Source organism: Suricata suricatta, chromosome 7 (assembly GCF_006229205.1).
Source record: "Suricata suricatta isolate VVHF042 chromosome 7, meerkat_22Aug2017_6uvM2_HiC, whole genome shotgun sequence".
NCBI classification, from domain to species: Eukaryota; Metazoa; Chordata; class Mammalia; order Carnivora; family Herpestidae; genus Suricata; species Suricata suricatta.
This window is the reverse complement of record NC_043706.1, coordinates 92445106-92470932: the sequence shown is the minus strand read 5'-3', so window position 1 is coordinate 92470932 and position 25827 is coordinate 92445106. Positions and strand designations below refer to the sequence as shown.

At 37.8% G+C, this 25827-nt stretch overlaps 1 protein-coding gene across 1 annotated transcript in view; it reads left to right on the top strand.

The window, feature by feature from the left end:
- Positions 1-25827, top strand: part of PDSS2 (decaprenyl diphosphate synthase subunit 2) — a 254629-nt gene that overhangs the window by 91154 nt on the left and 137648 nt on the right. Inside the window, exon 2 of the mRNA XM_029945385.1 lies at positions 14977-15111. Coding sequence (XP_029801245.1) covers positions 14977-15111 — 135 coding nt within the window. The remainder of the gene's footprint in view (positions 1-14976; positions 15112-25827) is intronic.

The window sequence follows — 25827 nt, the reverse complement described above, 5'->3', positions numbered from 1 at the left end:
CTTTATCATTGTCCTCAAATTTATAAGGTTTGGAACATGATTGGCAGTATGGAAAGACTAATTACTTTTGTCCCATTTTATCAATTTTATTTTTTTACTTTTAATATATCTCCTTAGCTTTTATGTCGTCCCTAGTTTCTCCCTCTCTGCTAAATTTGAGATATATTTATTTTACAGTATCTTTTTAAAGACCATTATTTAAAATAAATTCTCTATTTGTGACCTTTTTCTTTACCTTTTCCATTATCATTATCGTTATTATTAAATGTGTAGATTTTTTTTTCAGGGGCAGGATAATGACTATCTCAAATATTGAAACTTGCTGTTCAATCATTTGCTTATTAATTAAGCCTCATAAATTTTCTTTATATTCATCTAAGAAAATATGTCAGCAGAAATACATTTTTATTTTCCCAAGTCTTTTTTTTTTTTTACTTTATTGAGCTAATGATACATATTTGCTCAAGAGAAGCAGTGATTATAAGTGTTCACCAGTGTCTGTCATGCGCTGATATGTGGGGAATGGGGTATTTATATAGTTTCAAAAGCAATTCCCTGCAAGCTTATTAATTATAAAGAGATAAAGTGTGTCTTTACCATGAAAAAATCTGGTAGACATCACCTTCATCAAATGGTCAAAGTGAAAATCTGCTGTGAGAAAACAAACTGAAATTGAGGTGGGAAGAACATAACATCACTTCTGCAGTATCCCTGCCAGAAAGGCACACCCTGAATCTAATCATGAAGAAATGTCTGAAAAGCCCACATTGAGGGAACTTCTACAGAATAACTGGCCTATAATCTTCAAAATCATCAAGGTCATGAAAGTCAAGGAAAAACCAAGAAACTGTTCTAGATTAAAGGAAACCAGAGACATAGCAACTAAGTGCAATGTATAATTTTGAATTGGATCCTTTTGCTCTAATGAATATGATTGGGATAATTGGCAAAACTTAAATGACATCTGAGAATTAGATGGTAGTGATGTATTAGTGGCTTTTAAATGGTTCAGGAAAAAAAAATGTCTTTGTCCTGTATTTGTAACTTTTCTGTAAATTTGAGACTGTTTTTTTAAATGGGGGCAGGGAGGATGAGGAAAGATGTAGACTCTGGAATCCTAATGCCTGGGTTAGAATCATGGCTGTACCACTTAACTTACTGTTTCTTTGTGTCTGTTTCCTCACCTGTAACATCAGAATAGAAGATGGTACCTTACAACGCTGTGTGTGGTTTAAATGAGTAAATGGATATAAAGTGCCAATAAAAAGTATTGCATGTGTTTGGGTTTATTTCTGGGATAAAGTGGACAAAACTGAGTTTGTAGTGTATCAATGAGCAGTGTTTAGAATTTTGGACTATTTATTGTTTGTGGTGCTAATGTGATCTTTATCCTGATGGAGACATTTCAGTTTAGAAATATGAAGTAAACATTGGGCTACAAGGTTATACATTGAAATAAATGTAGATGCTAATTTTTTAAGTAGTTATAGAGTTTAAAAACTACTGACAATAGCCATTTTATTTTGGTTTGATATTCCAGAGATTGTTTAAAGGCTCTTCAGCCTTGTACCAACTGGAAACAAAACCTAGCTTGTTTGTTTTCCTCCTAAGCCCCATCTGCCCTTCCACTTTGGAATCATACCCTTGCTTCCATGTTATCAGTCCCTGGGAACCAAAGAACCTCAACAAATAACGTTATTACAGGAGCAGCTTTGGAGTCAAGTAGTCCCAATTTGAATTCTGACTCTCCACTTACTTTTGACCTTGGACAAGAAACTGACCTATCTCCAGGCCTCAGCTTTCTCACCTGTAAAATGGAGAACTGTAGTACCTACTTCATGAAAAGTAGTTACTGTAAAACTGGTCACTTGCACCCTCTCCTCCCACTCCCGTTGCCCATGCTTTTGCCCCTGAAAGTCAATCACAGGGACAGGCAGATGTCTGTCCATAGGCTCCACTGCCTTGTTTGTGGGGAGGTGAGAATCTATGACTTATCTCATCAGTTTTTTTCTCATTTCTAGTGAGTAGAGGCTGTCAGTCTTAGCTTATGCCCAAACTGTTCCAGAAGGAAAACTTTGGGGGAGAACTGGCATCCTTATGAGGCAAAGCCTAATCATGAATACAGCATTTTTATATTTCCTGGTACTTTATAGCTATAGTGCTATCCTTTACTTTCTTTTACCTTTTTTTTTTTTAATGTTTATTTATTTTTGAGAGACAGAGCATGAGTCGGAGAGGGGAGAGAGGGAGACACAGAATCCGAAACCGGCTCTGAGCTGACCTCACTGCACAGAGCCCAATGCGGGGCTTGAACCCACGGGCCACAAGATCATGACCTGAGCCGAAGGCAGACACTGAACCGACTGAGCCACCCAGACGCCTCTGTCTTTTACCTTTTAAAAATGAACTATTTTAGGGACAGCTGGATGGCTTAATCAGTTCAGCGTCGGCTGCTGTTCATGGATCTTACGGATCATGAGTTCCAGACCCACATCAGCCTCTGTGCTGACAGTTCAGAGCCTGGAGCCTACTTTGGATTCTGTGTGTGTCTCTCTCTCCTCTCTGCCTCTCCCCCACTTGTGCCTTCCTTCTTTCTCAAAAATAAATAAATATTAAAAAATGTTTTTTAATGAATTATTTTAGTATGAATTAGGGCAAAATGCAGCTATTAGGATGGGAACAAAAAGTCTCTAAACATAAATCTCCTGTCTTACTTTAAGATATTCCTAGAAATAAAAACAGAATGTATATAAATTATTCAATTAACTATTATCATGGAGAAATTCACATTCTACCCAATTTCAAGGAAAGGGCCCAAAGGGTTCAGTAAAAGAAATGGTGAAAAATGTCATCTCTTCCTTCCCTAAAAGTTATAATTTTGTGGACCGTTTTAGAGGAGCAACTGTCACAGGGCACCAAAAGGGCACAGGGACATAAGCCATAAGCTAGGCCTATGCAGATATTCATTGTAGCGTAAGATTCCTTGGGTGTGGTGTAGACCCTGGCTACTCCTGCAGTCTGTGAGGGTTTTTGTTGTTGTTTTTTAGTTGTGGTTTCTAACCTGGATGGCACTCTCACTGCAGTGCAAACTTTACTCAGCCTCTATGTGAAAGGGTGCTATTCAAGCTTCCCATGGCCTTGTGTTTAATGGACCACAAATCCTCTGACTCTGTGCTGCCTGTGGGTCTTGTTGAACTTGCCTGTAAGGAAGAGGCTGCACCCAGCTGCCTGCCCAGCTCTTAATCTATCAGACCTATAATCAAGAGAAGTTTCAAGGAGGTGCTTAGGAGAAATTAACTTTTTCATACCTCTTACCTATACTTTCTAAGTCCTAGTTCTAAGCCACCATTCATCTTTGCTCTCTGTATTTTAATGCTGCCATGATCATCATTTCTCTAGTTTGGGGGAACATGGGCTTTGGAGGCAGACATCTGAATTGAGCCCCAGGTCTCTCATTTCTTGGTCATATAATCTTGGGCAGATTACCTTATTAGTTCGTTCAAGTAAGTATTTATTGAATGTCTGTGTGCCAGGCACTATTCTAAGCACGAGAGACACAACTGTAGACAAGTAAATGTGTTGTAACATGCTTATATTCTAGTCAAGGATGACAAATAATAACTAAAATAAATCAATACAACTATGTAGTTTATCAGTGGTAATCATTGATACAGAGAAAATACACTGTGAGCCTCAGTGTCCTCATCAATGAAATGAGGAAAACTACTACCTCACAGGATGGTTGTCGGGTTAGATGAGCTAACACCTCTGAAGGCTTGAGGCTATACCGGGTGGACGAGACCATCAGTCCACCCTCCCCACTCCCTCACCCCCTGAGGAAGCTTGCTGGCAATCTGGTAAATAAGAGGTTTCTTCCCAGAGCCCTGTGACCTAACAGAGCACGGCAAGTGTTATTGTTACCTATCTGATGATGAAATTGGCTAGAATAATCTGTAATTTACTCCAAGCTTCCTATTAATACCATGTGAATGAAGCTATGAAAAATTGACGCCCATAGTTTGGGAGATGCCACTATCATAATAATCTTTCCCCTTAACTACCTCTGTTGGTGGCTATTTTATTTATTTATTTATTCATTTATTACTTATTATTTTTAAAAATAATCTCTACCCCCAACATGGGGCTCAAACTCATGACCCTGAGATAAGTCACACGCTAAACCAACTGAGCCAGACAGGTGCTCTGGGTGGCTATTTTGTTTTAATTGTTTTTAATGTTTATTTTTGAGAGAGAGAGAGAGAAGGGGGGAAGGGCAGAGAGCGAGGGAGACCCAGAATCTGAAGCAGGCTCCCGGCTCTGAGCTATCAGCACAGACCCCAACTCGGGGCTCAAACCTACGCTCTGTGAGATCACTACCTGAGCTGAAGTTGGATGCTTAACCACCTGAGCCACTGAGGGAACCTGGGTGGCTATTTTAAATATTTATAAGGTCTTAGTGTTATTGAGTGGCAGTATTTGTGATTATGAGAGCTAACAGTTTTGAACTTAGGCAGTCAATCATGAGATCTTTTCTCTGATTGAGATTCTGTGAAAGGTGAACGAACACAAGGAGTGTGTGTCCCACCACCTGTCAGTTCTAACTCCCATATTTTGGTTTCCTGTACCTTGATTTCATTGTTGATTTTGAGGAAAGAAAAGGAATGTTCCTAAAAACTTTGCACTTGATTTCTGAGCCACCATGTTGCAACAATATGCTTTTAGATCTTGGCTATTTTTCTATTGGTTTTTTAAAAACTCATTTCTCTTGCCAAAATCCAGGATGTATTTCACTTTGCTACACCCCAGCCCCCGCCCCAATTTGCCCTTAAGGTATTATCTGTTTCTCTATAAAGTGTTTCATCATTTTTTCCCCCCAACTTGCTTATTTTTACTGGCTTCAACCATCTGCTATTGTATCTTTACTTTTGGCTTCACTCCTTAATGTTATGTAAAAGCCAATGGAATGACCTTTTACCTTTTTCTCTTTTCCAACTTATTTTAATGCATATATTCTAAATTTTACACACTTGAACCACCTTTTAGCTAATAAGACTGATGTGCCAAGTACTAAACAAATTGAGTATTACGTTGAGACATTCTTTTTTCTCAAGAGATTTTTTTCTGATAAAAAATGTGCTTATGTGCTAACCGAGGAAAACCATAGAAAATTATGGAAGATTAATCAGGACTGCAGGTTGAGAAAAGCACGGAGCATTAAGGGAACACTCATTCATGTTTGGTTGATTTATTCCCTGCACAGACGGATGGCGATAGTAGGAGGTGTAATTCACAGAGCCAGCTCTTACCCTGAGCGGTAGTGTGAGTCTCCTGTGTCTGTGTTGTGTAATGATGCCTGGATTCCAGCGCTTGATTTTTCTACCCCTTTGCTTCCACACCAAATTGCTTTTTAAAATTGTGAACAAAAGGGGTCTTTGTGTAAAAATTAATGCATGAGATCATTTTAACAGAGCTTTCAGTGTGATCAAAATATTGTTTTTTAAAATGGCCCAATTTTTCTACATTAGTATTTTAAAATAAATCTTCAATTATTATTTGAGTGGGAAAAGTCTTTGTGGGTGGTGGTGGTGGTGGTGGTGGTGGTGGTGGTGATTTTTCTGGTGGTGTGTTTAATTCTGAGATGGCCAGCCTACGTCTTATTGCAAACTTGATCAATTATGGCATTATTTTATACTTCTCTTTTATTTCAGTCATGTATCATTAAACTGCTGGTGTTTAGTAATCATTTCTGAAATGCTCCTGGCTTGATTTCCCCCCTTGCTCAACATCCCCTGTGCCCTACCCCCCTTCTACTTTCTCTTCTCTCTTGCTTCCTTTTTTTTCCAGCCATGACTTCTGCCACATGCCCATCAAACCTAATTGCAGCTGTGGGAGGACTTTGGTAAGGCAGTTCCTTGGCCCTGATGTCCCTCAGGGATTTAATTCGGGTGGGCTGTGCATGTGGCCCTCGAGCCATGTCAGTGACTGCTACAGCTCCGAGATTCTAAGGGCTGGTCACCTCAGGCCCTAAAGTTGTTTCAAGTCTAGGGCAGTTTAGTCTTAGGATAGATATGGCAGGAATAATACAATTTGGGTCATTTTGTCAATGGAAATTAACCTCTAGTTCTTCTGCTAATTTTATATAAAAATCTGTGACATGCAAACTATTTTTAGTCTCCCTCAAATTACAGTGCTTTAAAACAATTTTCATGAGTATTAATTTTTTTCTTTTACAACTGAGTAATATTACTGTCATTGAATTGCTAATTATATATATATATTTTAACAGCACTTACTTGATATAATTTAAATATTGGCCTTGTGTCTAAATCGCAGAGAAATTAAAGGTGAAATAGAACCCATAAGGCACCCAATGTTGACTCCGGGGTTCACTAAATGTGGGTTAAATTTTTTCTTGAAATGAAAAAACACAACTATAATGTAGTAAGTCATCTGCTTCCTAAAAGTGTTATTTCTAAAATATGGTACTTTTTCTTCAGACTTAAAAAGAGATCTGTGCTCTTACGCGTTTTAGGAACTAAATCACCCTTAATCCAAAAATCCGTTGATTAGTGCTGGTTACCATTGAGGGGTATTTGCTTCATATCTTGCTTCGTTTTGTTTTTCAAACAAACTATTTTAAACATACAGAAAAATACAAGGATACTCTGTATATTGAACACCTGTATAATGAAACCCAGAGTTAAAAGATTAATTTTGCCGTATTTTTTCTAGTTTTTGTCCTTGGCCTTGTTTATATGCATATGTATGTACATATTGAAACATAGTTGAGATATTATACATACAGTTTTATATTCTGTCTTCATTTAACATTTTAAGTATTTTCCCATGTCATTAAAGAAATTTTAATGCTTTCTTGTAACACTAAGTTTGCTCTAGTGCATGGATGGATTTTTTTGTTTTTAAAATGATATTCTATTTCTACTTAATTTTACATTATATTTCCAGGTTTCTTTTGACTTTATATGTCACATACTTTACATGACTTAACACACTATTTTTCAAAACACTGCAAGTTATAACTCATTAGTGGGTCACAAAATCAATTTAGCAGGTTATAATCAGCATTAAAAAAATTAGAAAAGATCAGGGTATTTCTGTGATTCTTTGGCAAAAACTGAGCACATTGTAGTCAGTTCTTTTGTTTCAGTCATCTGTGTATAAAATAAACTTTTGAAAATTTTAACTATGGGTTGCAGTCACAGTCCTAAAGACTAATTAGGAATCTTATCAATCAACCTACTTCATGTATGTTAGATTTGACATTTATCTTTGATGCTTACATTTTTTGGATTCACTTATTGGATTTGTATATATTAAGAGTGAATAATAAAATAGTAAAACTCTATACCTCTAGGAGTTAGCATTTGAGGGGTTTTCTCATGGGGGTCTAGGCAGTGTTGAATCTTTCCCTTATTTTGAGGTGCTCTGAGCTGACCCAAGGGTGATCATCCCTTCTTTGTAAGTAGTAAATTGTTTCCTTAATATATGACCATAAATGTACCAAAAGATTGTGATTTGGATCATGACATAAGTGAGAATTCTGAACTCTTGAGCGTACATCTCAAAAGTTTTCTCTTGTGCCCCAATTCTGCCGTCCTACCTCGGTTCTCCATCTGGAACTAATCCCTACCTTCTGTTCAAAGTGGGGACAGCCTTCTCTCACCGGCACTGATGCAGCAGTGAATTCAGTCACTTCTTCTAAATGAGGAAACAAAACACATAAACACTCCAATATATTGATTTCTTTCTATTTAAAACTTAAGGGGTAGGTCCTTCAATGTGGCATAATTCTATACAATAACTTTTCAATGTAGCATTAAAATCTCAGCATGTTATTTTAGAGTATATGGGGGCTTTTCTCCTATGTGGCTGTTACTCTTAAAGAAAATACTCTGATTTAGGAAGAGGGACTCAATAAACAGAGCTGAATGCCTGAATGTACCAAATGGAGAACAGGAGAGACAAGAAAAGTCGGGAATAGTAATGGGGCTGTTTGGGTGGGATGTGTGAGATGGAGAATCTGCTGTTCTACTTCTTGAAGCTATTTATTCTCTCATCTTGTATTTTTTGGAGTCCTATTCTATGTCAGTTGCTCTGCTAGGTGCAGGGCATCCAAAGATGATGAGCCTGCGTACCTTCAAGGTTCTCACAGGCTTGTGAGGTCGTACCTGTGAGCAAACAATTAAATAACTAGGTCGTAAAACATTAGCGAACCTAGTCTCTGGGGTCCAACTTATGTCTAGATCTTGGTGCTTCCATGACTAGTTGACTAGGGTGACTAGTAATTATTTAACTTTTTTCAGCCTGTTTTCCAATTTTCCTCATCTGTAAAGAGATACTACCAATTACCTTGCATGGATTTTGTGAGAATTAGAGCATGCACAGAAAATAGCAAGTGCCTGGCATTGTAGCATGTTGTGGTTGTTGTTTGTCTGTCATTGCTATCATTTTTATCAGTGTGTTAAGTGTGAAACTAGAGGTTTATGATAAGTACCATAAAGGCCAATGGAAGGGGCAACTACTGGCCCTAGTTTCTGTGCGTTGCACTGTTAACGGTCGTCTGCCTTCAGTGTGCGTGCATGTTCACACTTCTTTCTGGGTACCTGTGGAGACTCCTTTCATTTGTTTGTGCACACACTTTGTTCCTTCTTGTGGTTACTCACCCTTCCTCAGTACTCTAAAGTAAAGGAATTCTCCGAGGTTCCTTTTCTCTTCTCTTTCCTACTTTTCTCTTTTCTCTCCTTAAAAACTCATCCATCACTTCCTCCTGGTTCAGCCATCACCTCTTTGAAGAAGCTTCCCAAATCTGTAGCCACAGCATTTCCAGCTGCCTGCTGGGCATCTCCATCTGGAAGTCTTTCTTGCATTCAAAGTTAACATGTCCAAAACTGAGCTCATTAATTCCCCATTAACTCTCCTTCTTCTTCCAATCCCCGTGAATGTTAGCATCATCACCTCCAGGAAACAGGTTTGAACCGCACATCCAGCCCTTAACTTTCCTTCTCTGTGTGAGGAGCCTGGCGACCCTCTCGCAGTCAGCTGGCCAGTCTGGCCTGTTCCACCTCCATGCCTCTGCCATCATTCAGCTCTTCTCTTCCATCCCCGCTGCCACCGCCCTGATTTAGGCCCTCATTATCTCCCACCTGGACTGTTGAAAGAAGCTACTCCTAACTAATCTTCCCTCTCCCTTTCACTGTACCCACCATGCTCCTGCCAGAGGAACAGTTTTAGTCTTTAGCTTTAATCACATTACTCCCTTGCTGACAAACCATCCCTGCCTTCAGATTGCCTGCAGGATGAAGTCCCAACTCTAGGTCTAACTTTCAAGGCCCTTCATTCTTTAGACTGTCTTTTTTCTGGGCTTGTTTGCCTTCACATAGTGCCCAGATGGGTAGCCCCACAGCTCCTAAACCTGCTCCTCATTCTTCCACCTTCTTGTCATGCATAACCTGTTTCTCCTAAAATATCCCTCTTTCCATTCCATTAATCCTGTCCCATTCCTACCTCCATTCTCTGGTCAGGGAAATCTGAGCACCTCTTGGCCTCAGTGTGAATGTTACCTCTGCTGTGAGGAGCACCTCGAGCAAGAACCAGTTTTCTTTCTTCCTCCGTGTACTGATAGCTTATTGTTACTCTACTGTCTTTGGTATCTGTTCCTTGAATTATTCAATTTCACCATATTTAGAACCTATTATTATAGCTCTTTTATTGTACCACTTATTTCTTTGTATACCTCTCATGTTTGGTACTTAATGTGTTGAAGACATGGAATTTAAGATATATGGAAAGGTGCCGCAGCTGCAATTTGAGGATTTGAAATACTTACAGGATTGGGTTAAGGAAAAGAAATTAGCCAGTAGTTGTGGAAAGATACAGTGATGCAGTGAAAACTGCAGTTAGCCATAGAAACCATAATGTGAGAGGGATACAGAGCTGGGGTACACAAAGTTTCACCTATTCAGTCTTTATTTGCATGAAATCGTGTAGCTATTAGAATTTTAGTGTGTATTTGCTGTTCATCTATTATAAATCTAGGGCAAATTTTGGAGGAGGCCAAGTTTCTCCCCACCCCCAAAATTCAACTAAAGACTTTTTAGGGTGTAAATTATATTTATTATAATATATAATTTAATCTATAAAGTAATTTAAATATAATTATAATTAGTGATATATCTGTATTAGCTAATTTTCCAGGACTACATAGTATCCAACTGAAATTGAATTGAGACACTAATAATAAAATAATACTTTAGATTTGGTACTTTTCTAGTTTGTTGACCACACTATACCCCCATATTTTTTATTATTTTTTTTAAGTTTTTAAAATGTTTATTTTTACAAGACAGAGAGAAAGCATGAGCAGGGGGAGAGACAGAGAGAAGAGACACAGAATTCGAAGCAGGCTCCAGGCTCTGAGCTGTCAGCATAGAGCCTGACATGGGACTCAAACTCATGAGCTATGAGATCATGACCTGAGCTGGAGTCAGATGCTTAACCAACTGAGCCACTCAGGCGCCCTGTTACTTCTATATTTCTCATTGACTACTGCAAAAGCCTCTTAACTGATTTCCTCATATCACTTTGTTTTCCTCCTTCCCCTCCATCCAAGTCATTTTTCAACTGATGACAGGATATTCTGGGGTTGTTTGTTTTTAAATATCTGATCATGTCACCAGGTGCTTAATAAAATACTGCCATTGGCTTCACCTTGCTCTTTAGATAAAAAGCAAAAGTCTTACCATGGCCTATTTGAACTGTGTGGTCTCTCCTGTCTCCAGCTTCATTTTGTACAGTGCTTTAAGCCTCACATATATACACCTGTTTTTGTGCTGCGGGTGTACTCCTCTTTTCTGTTCTCTTCCTACCATCCCCTTTTATATCCTCTGCTCTTCGCTTGGATATCAACTCAGTCATCACTTCCTCAAGAAAGCCTCTGACTTTCCTCACTAAGTCAATTCCCCTATTATAAGCTTTCACAGTACCATCTTTTTCCTTGGTGGCATTTGTTACCATTGTAATTTTATGGGTATCTGTGATTCTTTCAGTATTTCCAGTCTCTTCCACTGGTTTGCAAGTTCCACAGGCTCTGAGACCAGTTTCGCTACTGCATCTCTGCCTGATGTATGGAAAGTGTTCAGTCTGTATTAGTTGAATGAATGAATGAATGAAGTCTTTGTTTACATTGGCTAAATGGAATGCAATTTTGTAGAACTTTAGTGATAAAGATTATAAGGTACTAAATGTTGCTTTCATTCATGACATTATAGTTTTGATGACAGTAAAGGATTCTTCCAATTTTTACACCTATTATACGTGTAGTAGAGTATTGAATAATTAAATGTGAGGTGAGACCATAAAGAATCACAGAATAAGGAAAAACTTCAGATGTCACATAGGCTAGGCACCTCTCTAAGGATTACGTCAGAGGCTGTGCAGCTTCCTGAACATCTCTGTTAACAAGGGACTCAGCATCACCAGTGGCTACTTTGTGCGTTTTCATGTTGAGTCAAAACTGGCCTGCCATATCCAGTAATATCTGTTTCTGCAGTAATTCTGTCTCCTTTCCAGACAGAGCCCTTCCAACAGTAGACAGTTCTTGTGCTAGCTTTCTTTCTCCCAGCTCTTCCCCTCACACGCTGTGCTCCTGCCATGTTGGTTCTGGAAATAGCTGCGTCCTCCTGTCTTTCCTCCAAACCTTCACCCATATTGTTTCTTCTTTGGAACACTTTTTTCCCTTCACCTCCCCTCAGAGCTTTAGCTCCCCTGGCTACCTGCTCTTCATCTTTCAGGTCTCAGAGAGAGTTCTCTTTCACCCTTCTTTGCCCCGGTTATGTTAGTTGCCCCTTCTCTGTCCTCCCACAGCCCTTGCTCATCCCCTAGAGCAGTTCATGCCACATTTTACTGGGGTTTTTAATCCAGACTCTGTTATCCACAAGAAGGGAGACCAGAACTCACCAGTGCTCATCATCATGCCCTCCACTGTTGGTTAGTACCATGCCTAACATGCAGTAAGCATTCACTCCATTTTTGCGTAATTAGATTGGAGAATGCCAACTTACCCATTCTCCAAGCTGGCATCTGTAGCTTTTCCTTCAGGCATGCGTGTGGCAGTATTGGAGTCACCATCTTCTAGGCATGTTCTAGCTCGTTGGTGTCCATCCTGAAGAGAGGCACTAAGAACTTGTGCTGTTTCTGGCCTGGACTATATGAAACATTTATCTCTAAATTTAGAATCCTAGGGATTTTTTTTTATGCACAGGAGCATAATTTCTTATTCTCTGGTTGTGAGCTAATTTTTGAGCCGTGGACATTATCAATTTATCTTAGTGCTGTTTTATTAAGGGTGTTAATAAACTAAATTTAAAGAAGTGGTGTTTGGAAGCAGTTTTTTAATTTCCTCAAGCTCTTCATCTACTCTCTGGGTTGTTAACCACTGACTTGCGTAAAAATTAAGGGTCAAAAGGTGTGCTTTTCTGACTGTTCTCTTGATTTCTATTAGTCAGTCTATTATAGTTTCTCTTCCTGACCTTTTCAGAGTGCATTCTGAAAGTGGCAGGTGTTTCAGTGATATATGATGTTTGCAGAGGTTGGGGGTATGTGGGAAGAATTCCTTAACTTCTGTTATGTTGAGAGGTAGGAAGGAAACTTCTAGATTAGGTATGTAGGTAGAATGGGCTAGACTTTGAAAGGTAGGAGGAGAAATGGACTAGAAGAAAGAAAAAATATGAGTTCAGAAAAAGTAGGTAGCAAAAAAAATCACAGAGAATGTAATTTTCTGATTACATGATCATCTGCCATGGGCTTCCACAGAATTGTGTACGTCACTCATGTTGCCTCTTCCATATAATGACTACGGAAAGTAGATGTTAACCTCATTTTATAGAAGATCTTTTACTGTGTCATCAGATCCTTCATCCCTAACCAAAGTCAAGCCCCAAAGCACAAGCACTGGCACATACACAGCTTCACCCACCTCTTTTCCCTTTTTTTAAAAAATTTTATTGATTTATTTATTTTTAAGAAACAGAGAGAGAGGGAAACACAGAATCCAAAGACAGGCTCCAGGCTCTGAGCTGTCTGTCAGCACAGAGCCCAGTGCAGGGCTCGAACCCACGAACCATGAGCTCATGACCTGACCTGAGCCGAAGCCGGACACTTAACTGACTGAGCCACCCAGGTGCCCCTCTTGTCCATTTCTAGAATCAAGAGCCAATTCAGACCTTATCTTTAATATTATCAACTAAGAAGGGGAAGAATTCACCTTTGGTAATACATCAATAGGGATCTAGCAGCATGAGTTAAAATTTGTAATTCACAGCAAAAAAGCTTAGAAAGCACTCCCATTTTACATTTACTTGTTCCAAAATGGAGTGCTTCCCAGCTTCCCTGCAGTTCGGGTCTACAGGATTTTAAGTAGAAAGCTACATGATAATGAAGAGCTTTGGATGTTTCTGATGATTCTTTATTGCTGTTGCAATATAACTTAATTGCTGTAAATTAACTTCTTTTTCCTAGGAAATTAGAACTTCTTGTTAAAAATTACTAACGCCTCAAACTTGCTGATGATCACTTACTGGATTGAGGAGAAAATATAATTAGAAAAAGAGCTATATCTGTTCCTTTTCAGAGAACCTGAAGTTCTGTCTTATTTTGAAACCAATGAGGGCACAAAGGAGGCACTTTTTAAAAAGCCATTTGGTGGGGCGCCTGGGTAGTTCAGTTGGTTGAGCATCTGGCTTCGGCTCAGGTCATGATCTCACAGTTCGTGGGTTCGAGCCCTGTATCAGGCTCTGTGCTCTATGCTGACAGCTAGCTCAGAGCCTGGAGCCTATCTTCAGATTCTATGTCTCACTCTCTCTCTGACCCTCCCCTGCTCATGCTGCCTTTCTCTCTCTCAAAAATTAAAAAAATTTTTTAATTCTGTTTGGAGGCATAAGGGGCAAAAATTTTCCTTAAGTAATGAACTAACTCATTAATTTTGGCTAAATTAATTTAAATTTAAATTTAATTTTTTGTTCAAAGTTTACCAAGGAAGACTTAATAATTTAATGAACTATTATATTACAAATTTAATGCTTTTTTCACTACATTCAAGAACTATATTCAAAATATATACATAATTATATATTTGATTAGTGCTCATGAGCATTGTTCTAAATATTAATTTATTGTAATTTATTGCCCATAATTCTTCCTTTCTTCCTTCCTTTCTTTCTTAATGATGATGCCATTTAGTTCTTGTATAACACCCATTTGCAATACTTGGAGTAAAAAAAAAAAAAAGAAAACCTTGTATTCCTGGCCTTAGTTATAGTAAAAATTATGGAAATTCAATACTCATAGTGAAAATAAAGTGACATGCTAAGTTCAAGCCATATTGTTGTCTAGAATGATAATGCTTTCCATAAATAATAGGAAATAGCAAGACTTGCTGATGGCATACGTTTCCATTTTACTTACCAAATAAATTTTTAAATCATTTGATTTTGTCACTTTAATTCTCTGAGCATCTTCTCTGCGTGTGAAAACAGAAATCATTTTTTACCCCTCTCCCTTACCACCATCATCACCAAATAACATCACTTCATCTAAGCCGTACAATTTGTATTTCGGTTGATATCAGCTACCATAAAGCACTTTAAAACTATGGGTTGAGCAGATGGTTGAGACTGTGAGATGTAGGGTGCAGATCATAGGAAAACCCAGAAACAGGAGGAAGCCAGATCATTAGGCCCCACAGTTGGAGACTGTCACTTTTAAAACCAGCCCTGGGTTTCTTGAGTTGATTCCTGAACTCATTACTTCCCCCTGTTAGCTCTTTCTTCCGCCAGTTCTGTTTCTTTCAACAAGTTCCATTCTCTGACTTTGGAAATATGGGTGACTGGTAGCAGTAACCTAACTTGATCTGACTGATTCTGCGAAAATATGTTAATCATTCTTTTTCTTTGTTGGCAGGGGGCTCGTGTATGAGAGCCGGCATAACCTCCAGTTGAGGGGTTTGGTGGTGTTACTTATTTCTAAAGCAGCTGGGCCCAGCAGCACGAATGCATCATGTCACAACTATGACATGGTCAGTGGGATCTATTCATGGTAAGAAGAACTTCGTCTTTTGACATCACTCTCTAAATTGTCTTTCCTTTTACTGAACAGTAGTCAGTGGAAATCACTATTTAGTTCCTTGTCAATCTCTGATTCAAAGATAGATTAAATTATTTTATAAGGTTAAAAATGTATTTTTATTATTCTCTTTTTTAAAGTCTATTTATTCATTTATTTAAGCAATCTCTACATCCATTGTGAGGCTCAGACTCATGACCCCAAGATCAAGAGTCAAATGCTCCTCCAACTGAGCCAGCCAGGTGCCCCTGCATTTTATTAATGGTTTTTTATTGTTCTTAAGTCTGACAGACTTAGCAGCTCCATGCATAACTAGGAAATTTCCCTGTACATTTGTGTTTCATTTCTACTCAGCATTTACAATTTTCTGTTTGTGGGGGTACCTGGGTAACTCAGTCAGTTAAGCGTCTGACTCTTGATTTTGGCTCAGGTCACAATCACAGGCTCATAGGGACAGAAGATCTGAAGCAGACTTTGCACTGACAGCAGAGAGCCCTATGTGGGGCTCATGGGATTGTCTCTCAACCCTGCTTGCACAGTCTCTCTCTAAAATTTAAAAAAAATTTCTATTCATAACTACTTCATTATCATGGTATCATTGGATTTTTATAGAGACTTACTCCAGGATTTATAATTTTTAAGTCTACTCAGATTGATACCTAGTTATAAAATAATGATGTAGCTATCATTTTAGGAGAAGTAGTACACTTCAGACGATGCATCATTTATTTTATTATGCTTATTTTTATGGTGAAGAGGTTTTTACTAAAGTTACTTAGAATAAGAAATGTTTTCTCCTATACATTTAGACTAAACAATAAATTTATGAGGAGGCACCTGGGTGGGTCAGTTAATTGTGTCTGACTTCAGCTCACATTATGATCTCATCATTTGTGAGTTCAAGCCCCACATAGGGCTCTCTGCTGTTAGTGCAAAGTCTGCTTCAGATCTTCTGTCCCTATTACTCTCTCTGCCCCTCCCCCTGCTCACATGAGTATATGCTCTCCCTCTCTTTCTCAAAAATTTTCATTTTTATTTCTTTTAAAAATCACTGCAAGGGCGCCTGGGTGGCTCAGCCGGTTAAGCGTCTGACTTCAGCTCAGGCCATGATCTCACGGTTCATGGGTTCGAGCCCCATTTTGGGCTCAGTGTTGACAGCTCAGAGCCTGGAGCCTGTTTTCAGATTCTGTGTCTCCCTTTCTCTGACCCTCCCCTGCTCGTGCTATCTCTCTCTGTCTCTCAAAATTAAATAAAATACATTAAAAAATTAAAAAGAAATCACTGCATATTTTTATAATAGAATATCAACAATAACTTTACTTAATTTAGTATTGAATATGACACTGTATTAAAAGGCTCTAGATAGCTTTTGCAAGTGGACTTTGGCATGTGAAATTAAAGCCACTCCAGGAGTAGCTGGGTGACTCAGTTTCTTGAGCATCCAACTCTCGAGTTCTGCTCAGGTCATGGTCCTGGAGTCATAGATTTGAGCCCCATGTCGCTCAGCATGGAGTCTGCTTGGGATTTTCTCACTCTCTCCCTTTGCCCTACTCTTCTCCCCCCACCCCAAATAAAAATAAATAAATAAACCTACTCTAAAAACCTAGGTGACAAGGATATTTTCCTCACAAAAGGAAGCATTTCTAGAAGTTTGGCTTTTGCCTAATATATCTAACAGATTTACTGTATTATTTTTTAGAAAGATTCTTTTTTTAATTTTTTTATGTTTTTTATTTATTTTTGAGAGACAGAGAGAAAGAGTGCAAGCAGGGGAGGTCCAGAGAGAGAGAGAGAGAGAGAGAGAGAGAGGAAGACACAGAATCTTAACCAGGCTCCAGGCTCTGAGCTAGCTCTCAGCACAAAGCCTGATGCGGGGCTCGAACCCATGAACCACAAGATCATGACCTGAGCCGAAGCCAGACACTTAACCAACTGAGCCACCCAGGCGCCCCCAGAATTACTTTAAAAATCAATCCATACATTAGGGTTTTTTTTTTATTCCTAGTAGTCTTGTCCATATACTTTTTCTTATATAATATTTAGAGATGACTGTTGCTTACCAGCTATGAAGTCCAGAATCCTTCCTCATTAATAAGCAAGCAGGCAAAGTTTTTACTATCATGGCTACAAATGACCCCTCATCCAGGGTCAGGATAATTTTGTAGACCTTTTATCATTTATCCATGCGGGTATCTTCATTGGAAAGGGATACCTTAGGGTCATTTTCAGTTTTTACTCACTGTGAAATAATTTATATTTGCTTAATGCTTTGTAGGTTTCTGATCATTTTTATGACAGTTATCCCATTTGATTCTTAGAAAAATGCTATAGATAAGAGATGTCATTATACTTATTTTACTCTTGAGCAAACTGAGATGCAAACATCTTGAGACTTTTTCAAGAAGGTACAACTGGCAAATGAGAAAAGTTGAGACTCCAGCTTTTTCTTCCAAACTTTATGTTTTTTTTAATTCTCTTCAGCTTATCTTTTTTTTAATGTTTATTTATTTTTGAGAGAGGGAGAGCAGGGGAGGGGCAGAGAGTAAGGGAGACACAGAATCTGAATGAATCAAGCTCAGACTCCATGCTGTCTTGTCAGCACAGAGCCCAATGCAGGGCCTGAACTCACAGACTATGAGATCATGACCTGTGCTGAAGACAGACACTTAACTGACTGAACCACCCAGGTGCCCCTCTATTCAGCTTTTCTAGTCCAATTCAAAGAACTTAGGTCACATATAGGTTAGACTATGCATTAAACTAGTATACCAAAAACAGTCTTATGCTTGTATGTCTTTGCAAAACTTCTGAGTAGAAAGTAACTTAGCAAATCTTTTATACATCTGTGTCCTTCCCCAACCTGTTTGAATTAGAGCTCAAAACATATGAGTTTTATAGAAAGCTCTTGACTCAGTTTAGTTAAATTAACCAGAAAAACTACTTAAGGATCTGTAGTAAATATCAATAACCTGTTAGTCTCTGGAAAGCAAATGGACCTCATTTTCACCTGCATCCCATGTATCTCTATTTCCTTTAGGAATTCTGTTGATTTTCAGTCTACTGACTTTGACCCTATTTAATTGGTCAGGACTCTGCTCTTAAAATTCGTTAACCATACACACCTCTAATGAACACCAGCTATGTTTTATATTCCCTCATCCTAAAATAAGCCTTGGAAAATACTATTTGATGCATAATAGGTGTTCCATAAATATTTGTTACATAAATGAATCATTCCCATTTTACAGGAAAAAAAATCTGATACTGAGTTTAAGACTTGTCTAAAGTCTTCTAGTTGGAAAGTGATAGATTTGGGATTTAAATCCTGATTCTGCTCTAAAGTGTGTACCCTCTGTACTATGCAGGTGCTGGTGTCTGTATGTACACAGTGCACCACGATGTGACCTTGTGTTGGGAATTTCTTATCTAGCAACTAAGAAACAGCTGCATCACCAGCTCATCCTTTACAGGAACAGAACGCATTTGGCAGATGGTCATAGTAACATGAACAATTGTAAAAGAACTTTGCAAAACAGTAGGTGGTACGTTATGAATATAAACATTTTATAAATAATATAAATGGGTTTCATATGCAAGTATATAGAATCAATAATTCTATTTAGCAGTTAGCAAATAATCCTGGTGGGTTGTTCAGGTTGTTTTCTGTAATCAAACTTGATGTAGTAAGTAGTTGGTGATGCTTGGGTGTTTTACACTTGTTAATGTGAAAATGTAATTTGGCACAGTACTATGAAAAACCATTAATTTGTTTCTCTACCCCTGCAGTCATTTGTTTGGCTTCTGCTTCCTTAATTGTTCAAGTGTAACTTTTGCTGGAGGCTTATATCTATAATGCCATGGTGAATTATTTAACATTTGAGGGAAGTACTGACTTGGGAGTTTTTTAATTCACCTCCAAACTGCTGGGATTTTACATTGTGTTTTTCTCTCATAACCTTGACCTTGAGGTCAGATAATGGGACCTGAGTAAATTACCTAAGGGACCAAAAGTGAGTTAGGTAACCTCTTTTGTTTGGCCTAAGGATATAACTGATGGATGTAACCTATGGATATGTTTAATAAACTTACCATTTAATGGTCAAGAGAGGCAGAGTTAGGCTAAAATGTAATAACTACATTTTGAAAAACAGTTAAGAGAACTACATTTATAAAAATGTACTATAAATATTTACCATAGCCTTTTGCCAACAAGGCAGTGGTCTTTAGTTTTATTCCAACAATCCTGACTTTAAAAAATTGGTTACAGAAGTGATTAGTCACAAGCATATTATTATAATGTTGTATGATAGTAATGTATGACAGATGGTGACTATACTTATTCTGGTGAGCACTGAGTGATGTGTGGAATTGTCACATCACTTCATTGTACACCTGAAATTAATAGAACATTGTATCTCAACGATATTTCAATAATAAAAAAATTAACTTTTGAAAAAGTATTCCTGGGGCTCCTGGGTGACTCCATCGGGTAACCATCCATTTCTTAGTTTCAACTCAGGTCATGATCTTGTGGTTCATGGGTTTGAGCCCCACATTAGGCTCTGTACTGCTGGTGCAGAGCCGGTTTGGAATTCTCTCTCTCCCTCTCTCTCTCTACCCTTCGCTGCTCGATGCTCTCTCTCAAAATAAAGAATTAAAAATAAATAAATTAATTAAAGTATTACTAAATTTACAAGTATCCGTAGCCACTTCTGAGAAAATAAGTTTGTAACTTCCTATTAATATTAACAATAGGATATTTTTATTTTATGTACAAAAAATCATAATCCATAAAACATGGTATTACAAAGTATAAACTTCTCTAGTATAACATCATTATTAAGTTTAAGGAAACTCAGGTGAATTTTTTTTTTAACTAATGCTTCAGCTTTCTCAGTTGTTTTAGCAAGAATTGACTCAATTATTTCTCTTCTAACTAGGTGTTATAAACAGACCACATATTTTCATTCTATCTTGATTATCTAAAATTTCATAGTATCTTTTGCTAACTCTGGCAGAAAAGATTGAAACAAGTTTGCCAAACACATTTCTCCCTGACTATTCAGCTACATGATCTTGCCCAGGTACATCTTTATAGCTCACCAGTTCCTTCAACAGAGTATTGTTTTATTTTTTATTTATTAAAAGTTTTTTTTTTAATGTTAATTTTGAGAGAGTGCAAGCAGGAGAGGGACAGAGAGAGAGGGAGGCGGAGATTGGGAGGCAGGCTCCAGGCTCAGAGCTGTCAACACAGAGCCCAACATGGGATTTGAACTTAGAGACCTCAAGATCACGACCTGAGTGGAAGTCAGATGCTCAACTGATGGAGCCACCCAGGTGCCCCCAGAGTATTGTCTCAAATCTTTGCCTGGTTGAACTTCCGTATAACGTAAATGTAGTAGATCAGAATAAACATTGGAATCACATTTTACAGAATTTGACTTTGAGTAGTTTAACAGGGACTGTGTCTCACAGCCACTGTTGTTATTATGTCCTTTGGAACCTATAATTCAGGATGTAAGCTGTAAAGCAGACTCCAAAGTACTCTTCATGGAACATGAAGAAGGCTCAAAATTTTAACTTAATTACTACCGTAAGTAAGATGTAAAGTGACATTTCAAAGAAGAAAAGAAACATATTAGTGGAATATCATTAAAAAAACAAAAAATAAAACAACATAACAAAAAGCACTGCAGAATATCTACTAAAATTTTTTAAATCCCATCAAAAGTTTGTTTTTCTCCATATTTTGGCCTATTCCTTCTTTTATTGCACTTTATTTCCTCACCTCTGTTATCTGCAGCTTCCATTCTGGTGTCTACACGACTTAAAGTTATACTGGTAGGCTTCGGACTCTTCTGGGTTTGTGTTGCCCTCAACTGTCCTTCATCTCCAGAGGGGAGGAGAATGAGCTGCTCCTGGGGAGCCAGTGCATTGACAGTGTTCCTTCCGGGTGGCGGGTGAGCTGATGAATAAGAGGAAAATTGTGGACTGATCATTTTCTGTATTTATTAGTAACAGAAGACTGTGTACTCTGTGTGCATATGTTCTGTTTTCTCCATAGTCCTCCAGTATTCAGCCGGTAACACATTTTCCTAGCACATAGATGGCAGCCAATGACTATTTGATCATGGCTGATTAATAATAATAATAATTTTAAATTATTATTCTTAAATGTTTTATTATTCTTTAATCTCTAAGCAAGAAAGCCCTTTCTAAAAGGCTCTAAAACTCTGAAACTATAAACAGAAAATTAACCCATTTGCACAAAAAATAATTCTTCAGTGGGGAAAAAATAACCATAAAGTCAAAAGAAAATGTCAGAGTTACAAAAATATTGCAACATACATGCCAAAGGGCCAATTTTAATAAATCAGAAGAAGATGATACAACAGAAACATGGACTAAGGAAATGAACAAGGTGTTCAGTGAAGAATTATAGATGGTTAGTAATAAAAGGGGGAAAGGGCTAGAATTCATCATAATGGATAAATTAAAACAAAAATCACTGTTTTCCCCTGTCAGATTGGCAAAGATTAAAATGTTTGTTAATATGAACATTAACTAACTTGTTAGTTAGATTGTTAGTAAGAAACAATCTAAGCATCTACCAATAGAGCACATCTTGTTATAGATGTAAAGGAATATGAAATGAATGCTTAAAAGGATTAAGGAGGTCTGTTTGGCAAAGATTAAAAAGTTTGTAGGAAAAAGTTAGTTACTTAGAAAATAATTTGTTAACTAGCAGTTATAAACAGACCACATATGGGGTGCCTGGGTGGCTCAGAGTTAAGCATCTGACTTCGGATCAGGTCATGATCTCACAGTCTGTGGGTTTGAGTCCCATATCGGGATCTGTGCTGATAGCTCAGAGCCTGGAGCCTACTTCAGATTCTGTGTGTGTGTGTGTGTGTGTGTGTGTGCCCCTCTCCTACTCACTCTTTCTCTCTCTCAAAAATAAATAAACATTAAAAAATTTAAACAGACCACATATTTTCATTCTATCTTCAAAATTTCTCAACACCTCTTATTAACTCTGATAAAAGGAATTGAGACACGTTTGCTAAGCATATTTTCTTTTCTTCCTGACTATTCAGCTAGACTGCATTACCCAGCTTTGGGATAGCTACAGCATTTTTAGTTATAAGTTTTATTTTAGTCCAACCACCCTTTGATTTAGTAAAATTGCTGATGCGTTAACATAAATGCTCAAAGATGTATGTATAAGAATGCTCTTTGTAGCATAGTTTGCAAGAACAACAACAGCCCCCAAAAAAGAAACAATCAAAGCATCCACCAGTAGAGCACGTGTTGTTATGGATGCAAGGGAATATGAAATGAATGCTTAAAAGGATTAAGAGGTCTGTTTGTCTGATCTGGAAAGATCTCAAAGAATCAAGAAAAAAAGCAAGATGCTGGAACATTACAATTTGATTCCATTGGGGCTTGAGTAGGTGGGCATTGGATTTTTGTATGCATTTTTTTTTTAATGTTTTAAAGGAGACACACAGAATTGTTAATAGTGGTCACCATTGGGGAGGGGCAACTAGTAGGGGAGAAATGGGATGAGAGACTTTACTCATTTTATGTGCTCTTCAGTGGTCTGAATTATTTTTAACTGTATGCATGTTTTACTCACACACTTCATAAAAACTGGTGGGGAAAAAAAAAAAAGAATGAGGGTCTTAGAGTCCCTGGACTGACCTGAACTTTTATTTTTTGCCCTTTTTGAAAAGAGCAAATAACCTATGAAAATGCATAAAGTATATAGTTCTGGCTTTTTTAAATAAAGAAAGCAGGAGTAAAGCAAAATGATGAACTTTTTCGTTTACCATCCATGTTACCAATGGACGCCACCAATTTCTTGGTAACTATGTTAATTCTTTTTCAACTCAAGCATTATTCAGGTAATTAAGGTTAAATTAATGATCATATGCTAAAGTCATTGTTGGGCTTCAAGAACTAGTCATAAAACATTATAAACATAAATAGAAGTTAAATCTAGAAAACATTGTCATAAATGATATTAACATTGCTTTCTCCCCTGAGAGAAAGTTCGTTAGACTTGGGATGCTGTCACCAAACTGGTGGGAGAATATTTGGAGGCCTAAATGAAATCTTAATTTAAGGAGGAAAGTGGAGAATATGAAAAACTGAGAAAGAAATGAATTTTGTTGTGTATTAATCTTTAAATTTAGAGAATTGGCCTTGGTCTCAGCTGAAAATATAGTTCATAATTTGTTATTTTAATGTGGTACTAATTGATTTCTGATGACTTCTAGTTATGATAGCAGTAGACTGTGACTGTCAATCTTCACCTTCATACTGCACATTACAATTAGTGTAGGGCTTAAAAATGCCTAACAAAACTAAGAAACCATATTTACTTTGGGGATTGACTAAATAAAAAAAAAAAACCAACACCTTAAGAAATGAGGCGTGGGAACATGTTGATCATATTATTTATTTAAGGCTCAATCATATTAACATGGAATAATCAATATTGAAATATGTAGCATTAAAAGACTTACTATTTTTTTAAGAGGACATATGTAAATGCTAGTACAGAGTCTAGAAGGTCCCTCACCTGCCTGATAACGACAGTGGTTGGAAGAAGAGGGAGGGGGGAGATTTGAGAACAGCTATAGGGAATCATTAAAGGGGACTTTATTTGTAACCTTTAATTTTTTTATAAAGAGGATCTATTCATATTATTTTGTATAACTGAAATTAACATGAAAATTAAAAGAACGTATTTCATGCTTATAAAGCAATAAAAACCTGTTTAAGAAATGTATCTTTTTGTACGACAAGAACCTTGAAAATGAGGAGTGTTTATTGACAGTGATTTAAAATGATTATGCAGAATAATTGAATTTAGAGTAGGCTTTTGAAAATAATTTCCTAAAGATATCTCAGCTCCCTTTCAGAGAGATCTCAAGAGATGAAAGCATGTGCAGTTTGATTACATATTCCTATTGATTATACTCCACTCACAACAATAAAAATAAACTCAAGATACAAATCTAGCAATATTACTAATTCATTACAACTAGTACTTATTTTCTTCATTAACTTTTTATTGTTATTTTCAACTTACACAGCATGCACAAATGCAGCAATTATATGTTGAACAAGAAAGGGGAAGGCTCTTTATGTTTAGCGTACTGTACATCACAAGTCGTTACTGCACCAGGGCTGTTGGAAAAACACAAAATAAGAACAGCCTCTTACAAAACAAGTATAATTAACCACAAAAAGTAGGTGGGCACAGCTACTAATCTATTCAGCTGAGAGTTCTTATAGTATATAAATATCTTGCTATAGATTAGCCTGCCTGGCTACATCACAGCAAAAAACACACTGCATAAATTGTTTTGGTATTGATGAAGAAGTTTAAATCTTTTTGTTAAAAAGGGCTATGTGTTGACTTGCAAGAAGCCACAAAGGCAATGTCCAGTGTCTAATTTTGCATTTTAAATTTTTTTTAATGTTTTATTTATTTTTGATACAGAGAGAGACAGAGCATGAGAGGGGGAGGGTCAGAGAGAGAGGGAGACACAGAATCCGAAGCAGGCTCCAGGCTCTGAGCTAGCTGTCAGCACAGAGCCCGACGTGGGGCTCGAACCCATGAACGTGAGATCTGACCTGAGCCGAAGTCGGAGGCTTAACCGACTGAGCCACCCAGGTGCCCCTAATTTTGCATTTTAAACAGGGCTTAATTAAAAAAATTTTTAACATTTATTTATTTTTCAGAGACAGACAGCAGGAGTGGGGTAGGGGCAGAGAGAGAGGGAGACACAGAATGAAGCAGGCTCCAGGCTCTGAGCTGTCAGCACAGAGCCCGAGGGGGTCTCAAACCTATGAACTGTTAGATCATGACCTGACCCAGTTGGCACTCAAACACCTGAGCCACCCAGGTGCCCCTAAACAGGGGTTATTTCTTGACACTCATCATAGCAAAATGTTAGTGTTATGTGGTAGGAGACTTGCAGTCACTTAAAATGTTTAGTGGCAGAGTTTGCTTATTAGTTTTAGACTTAATGTTGATCTTTTGAACCCAGGCTCAAGGCATCCCACTGATGGACAGTGCACTGTAACAGACATGGGTACAAGGGCTAGAGATCTGGGTTCTTGTCACAGATGTGTAACTGTTTAGCTATTTGACCTAAGCAAGCCACTTAATCACTATGTGATTACTTATCTGTAAGATGGGGATAAAAATGGGCTGCAGGTCAAGGAGCTCAACTAATAGGGCACATACTCAGCTAGGTTCAAGTAGTGTGTGGTCCAATACGGCACACCTTGATTACCTCCTCTCTGCAAGGCAGGGGCTAAGGATTGAGGGAAATGTAAATATTAATAAGAAATAGTCTCTGACCTCTAGTGACAAGGTAAGAAAACAATCTATGCATCTAGTAGCCTTCTGACACTACTGATGCTGTTTCATTTCTAGAACTCTGTTTCTGGAACCTAACTTTTAGGGCTATAACCATATTCACTATTGGGTCCACAGTTCTTCCATATTTAATTAAACTTGTATAATTCAAGACAGATAATCCTGAACACCTCTTGCATAAGATGCTATTAGAGAACTGGCATCTACAGTGCCTGAGGAACTCCTTCTCCAATATGTTCATGGACTTTCCTTCTCACTCTTGGACTCTGTAGCTGGTTGATGATGATAAT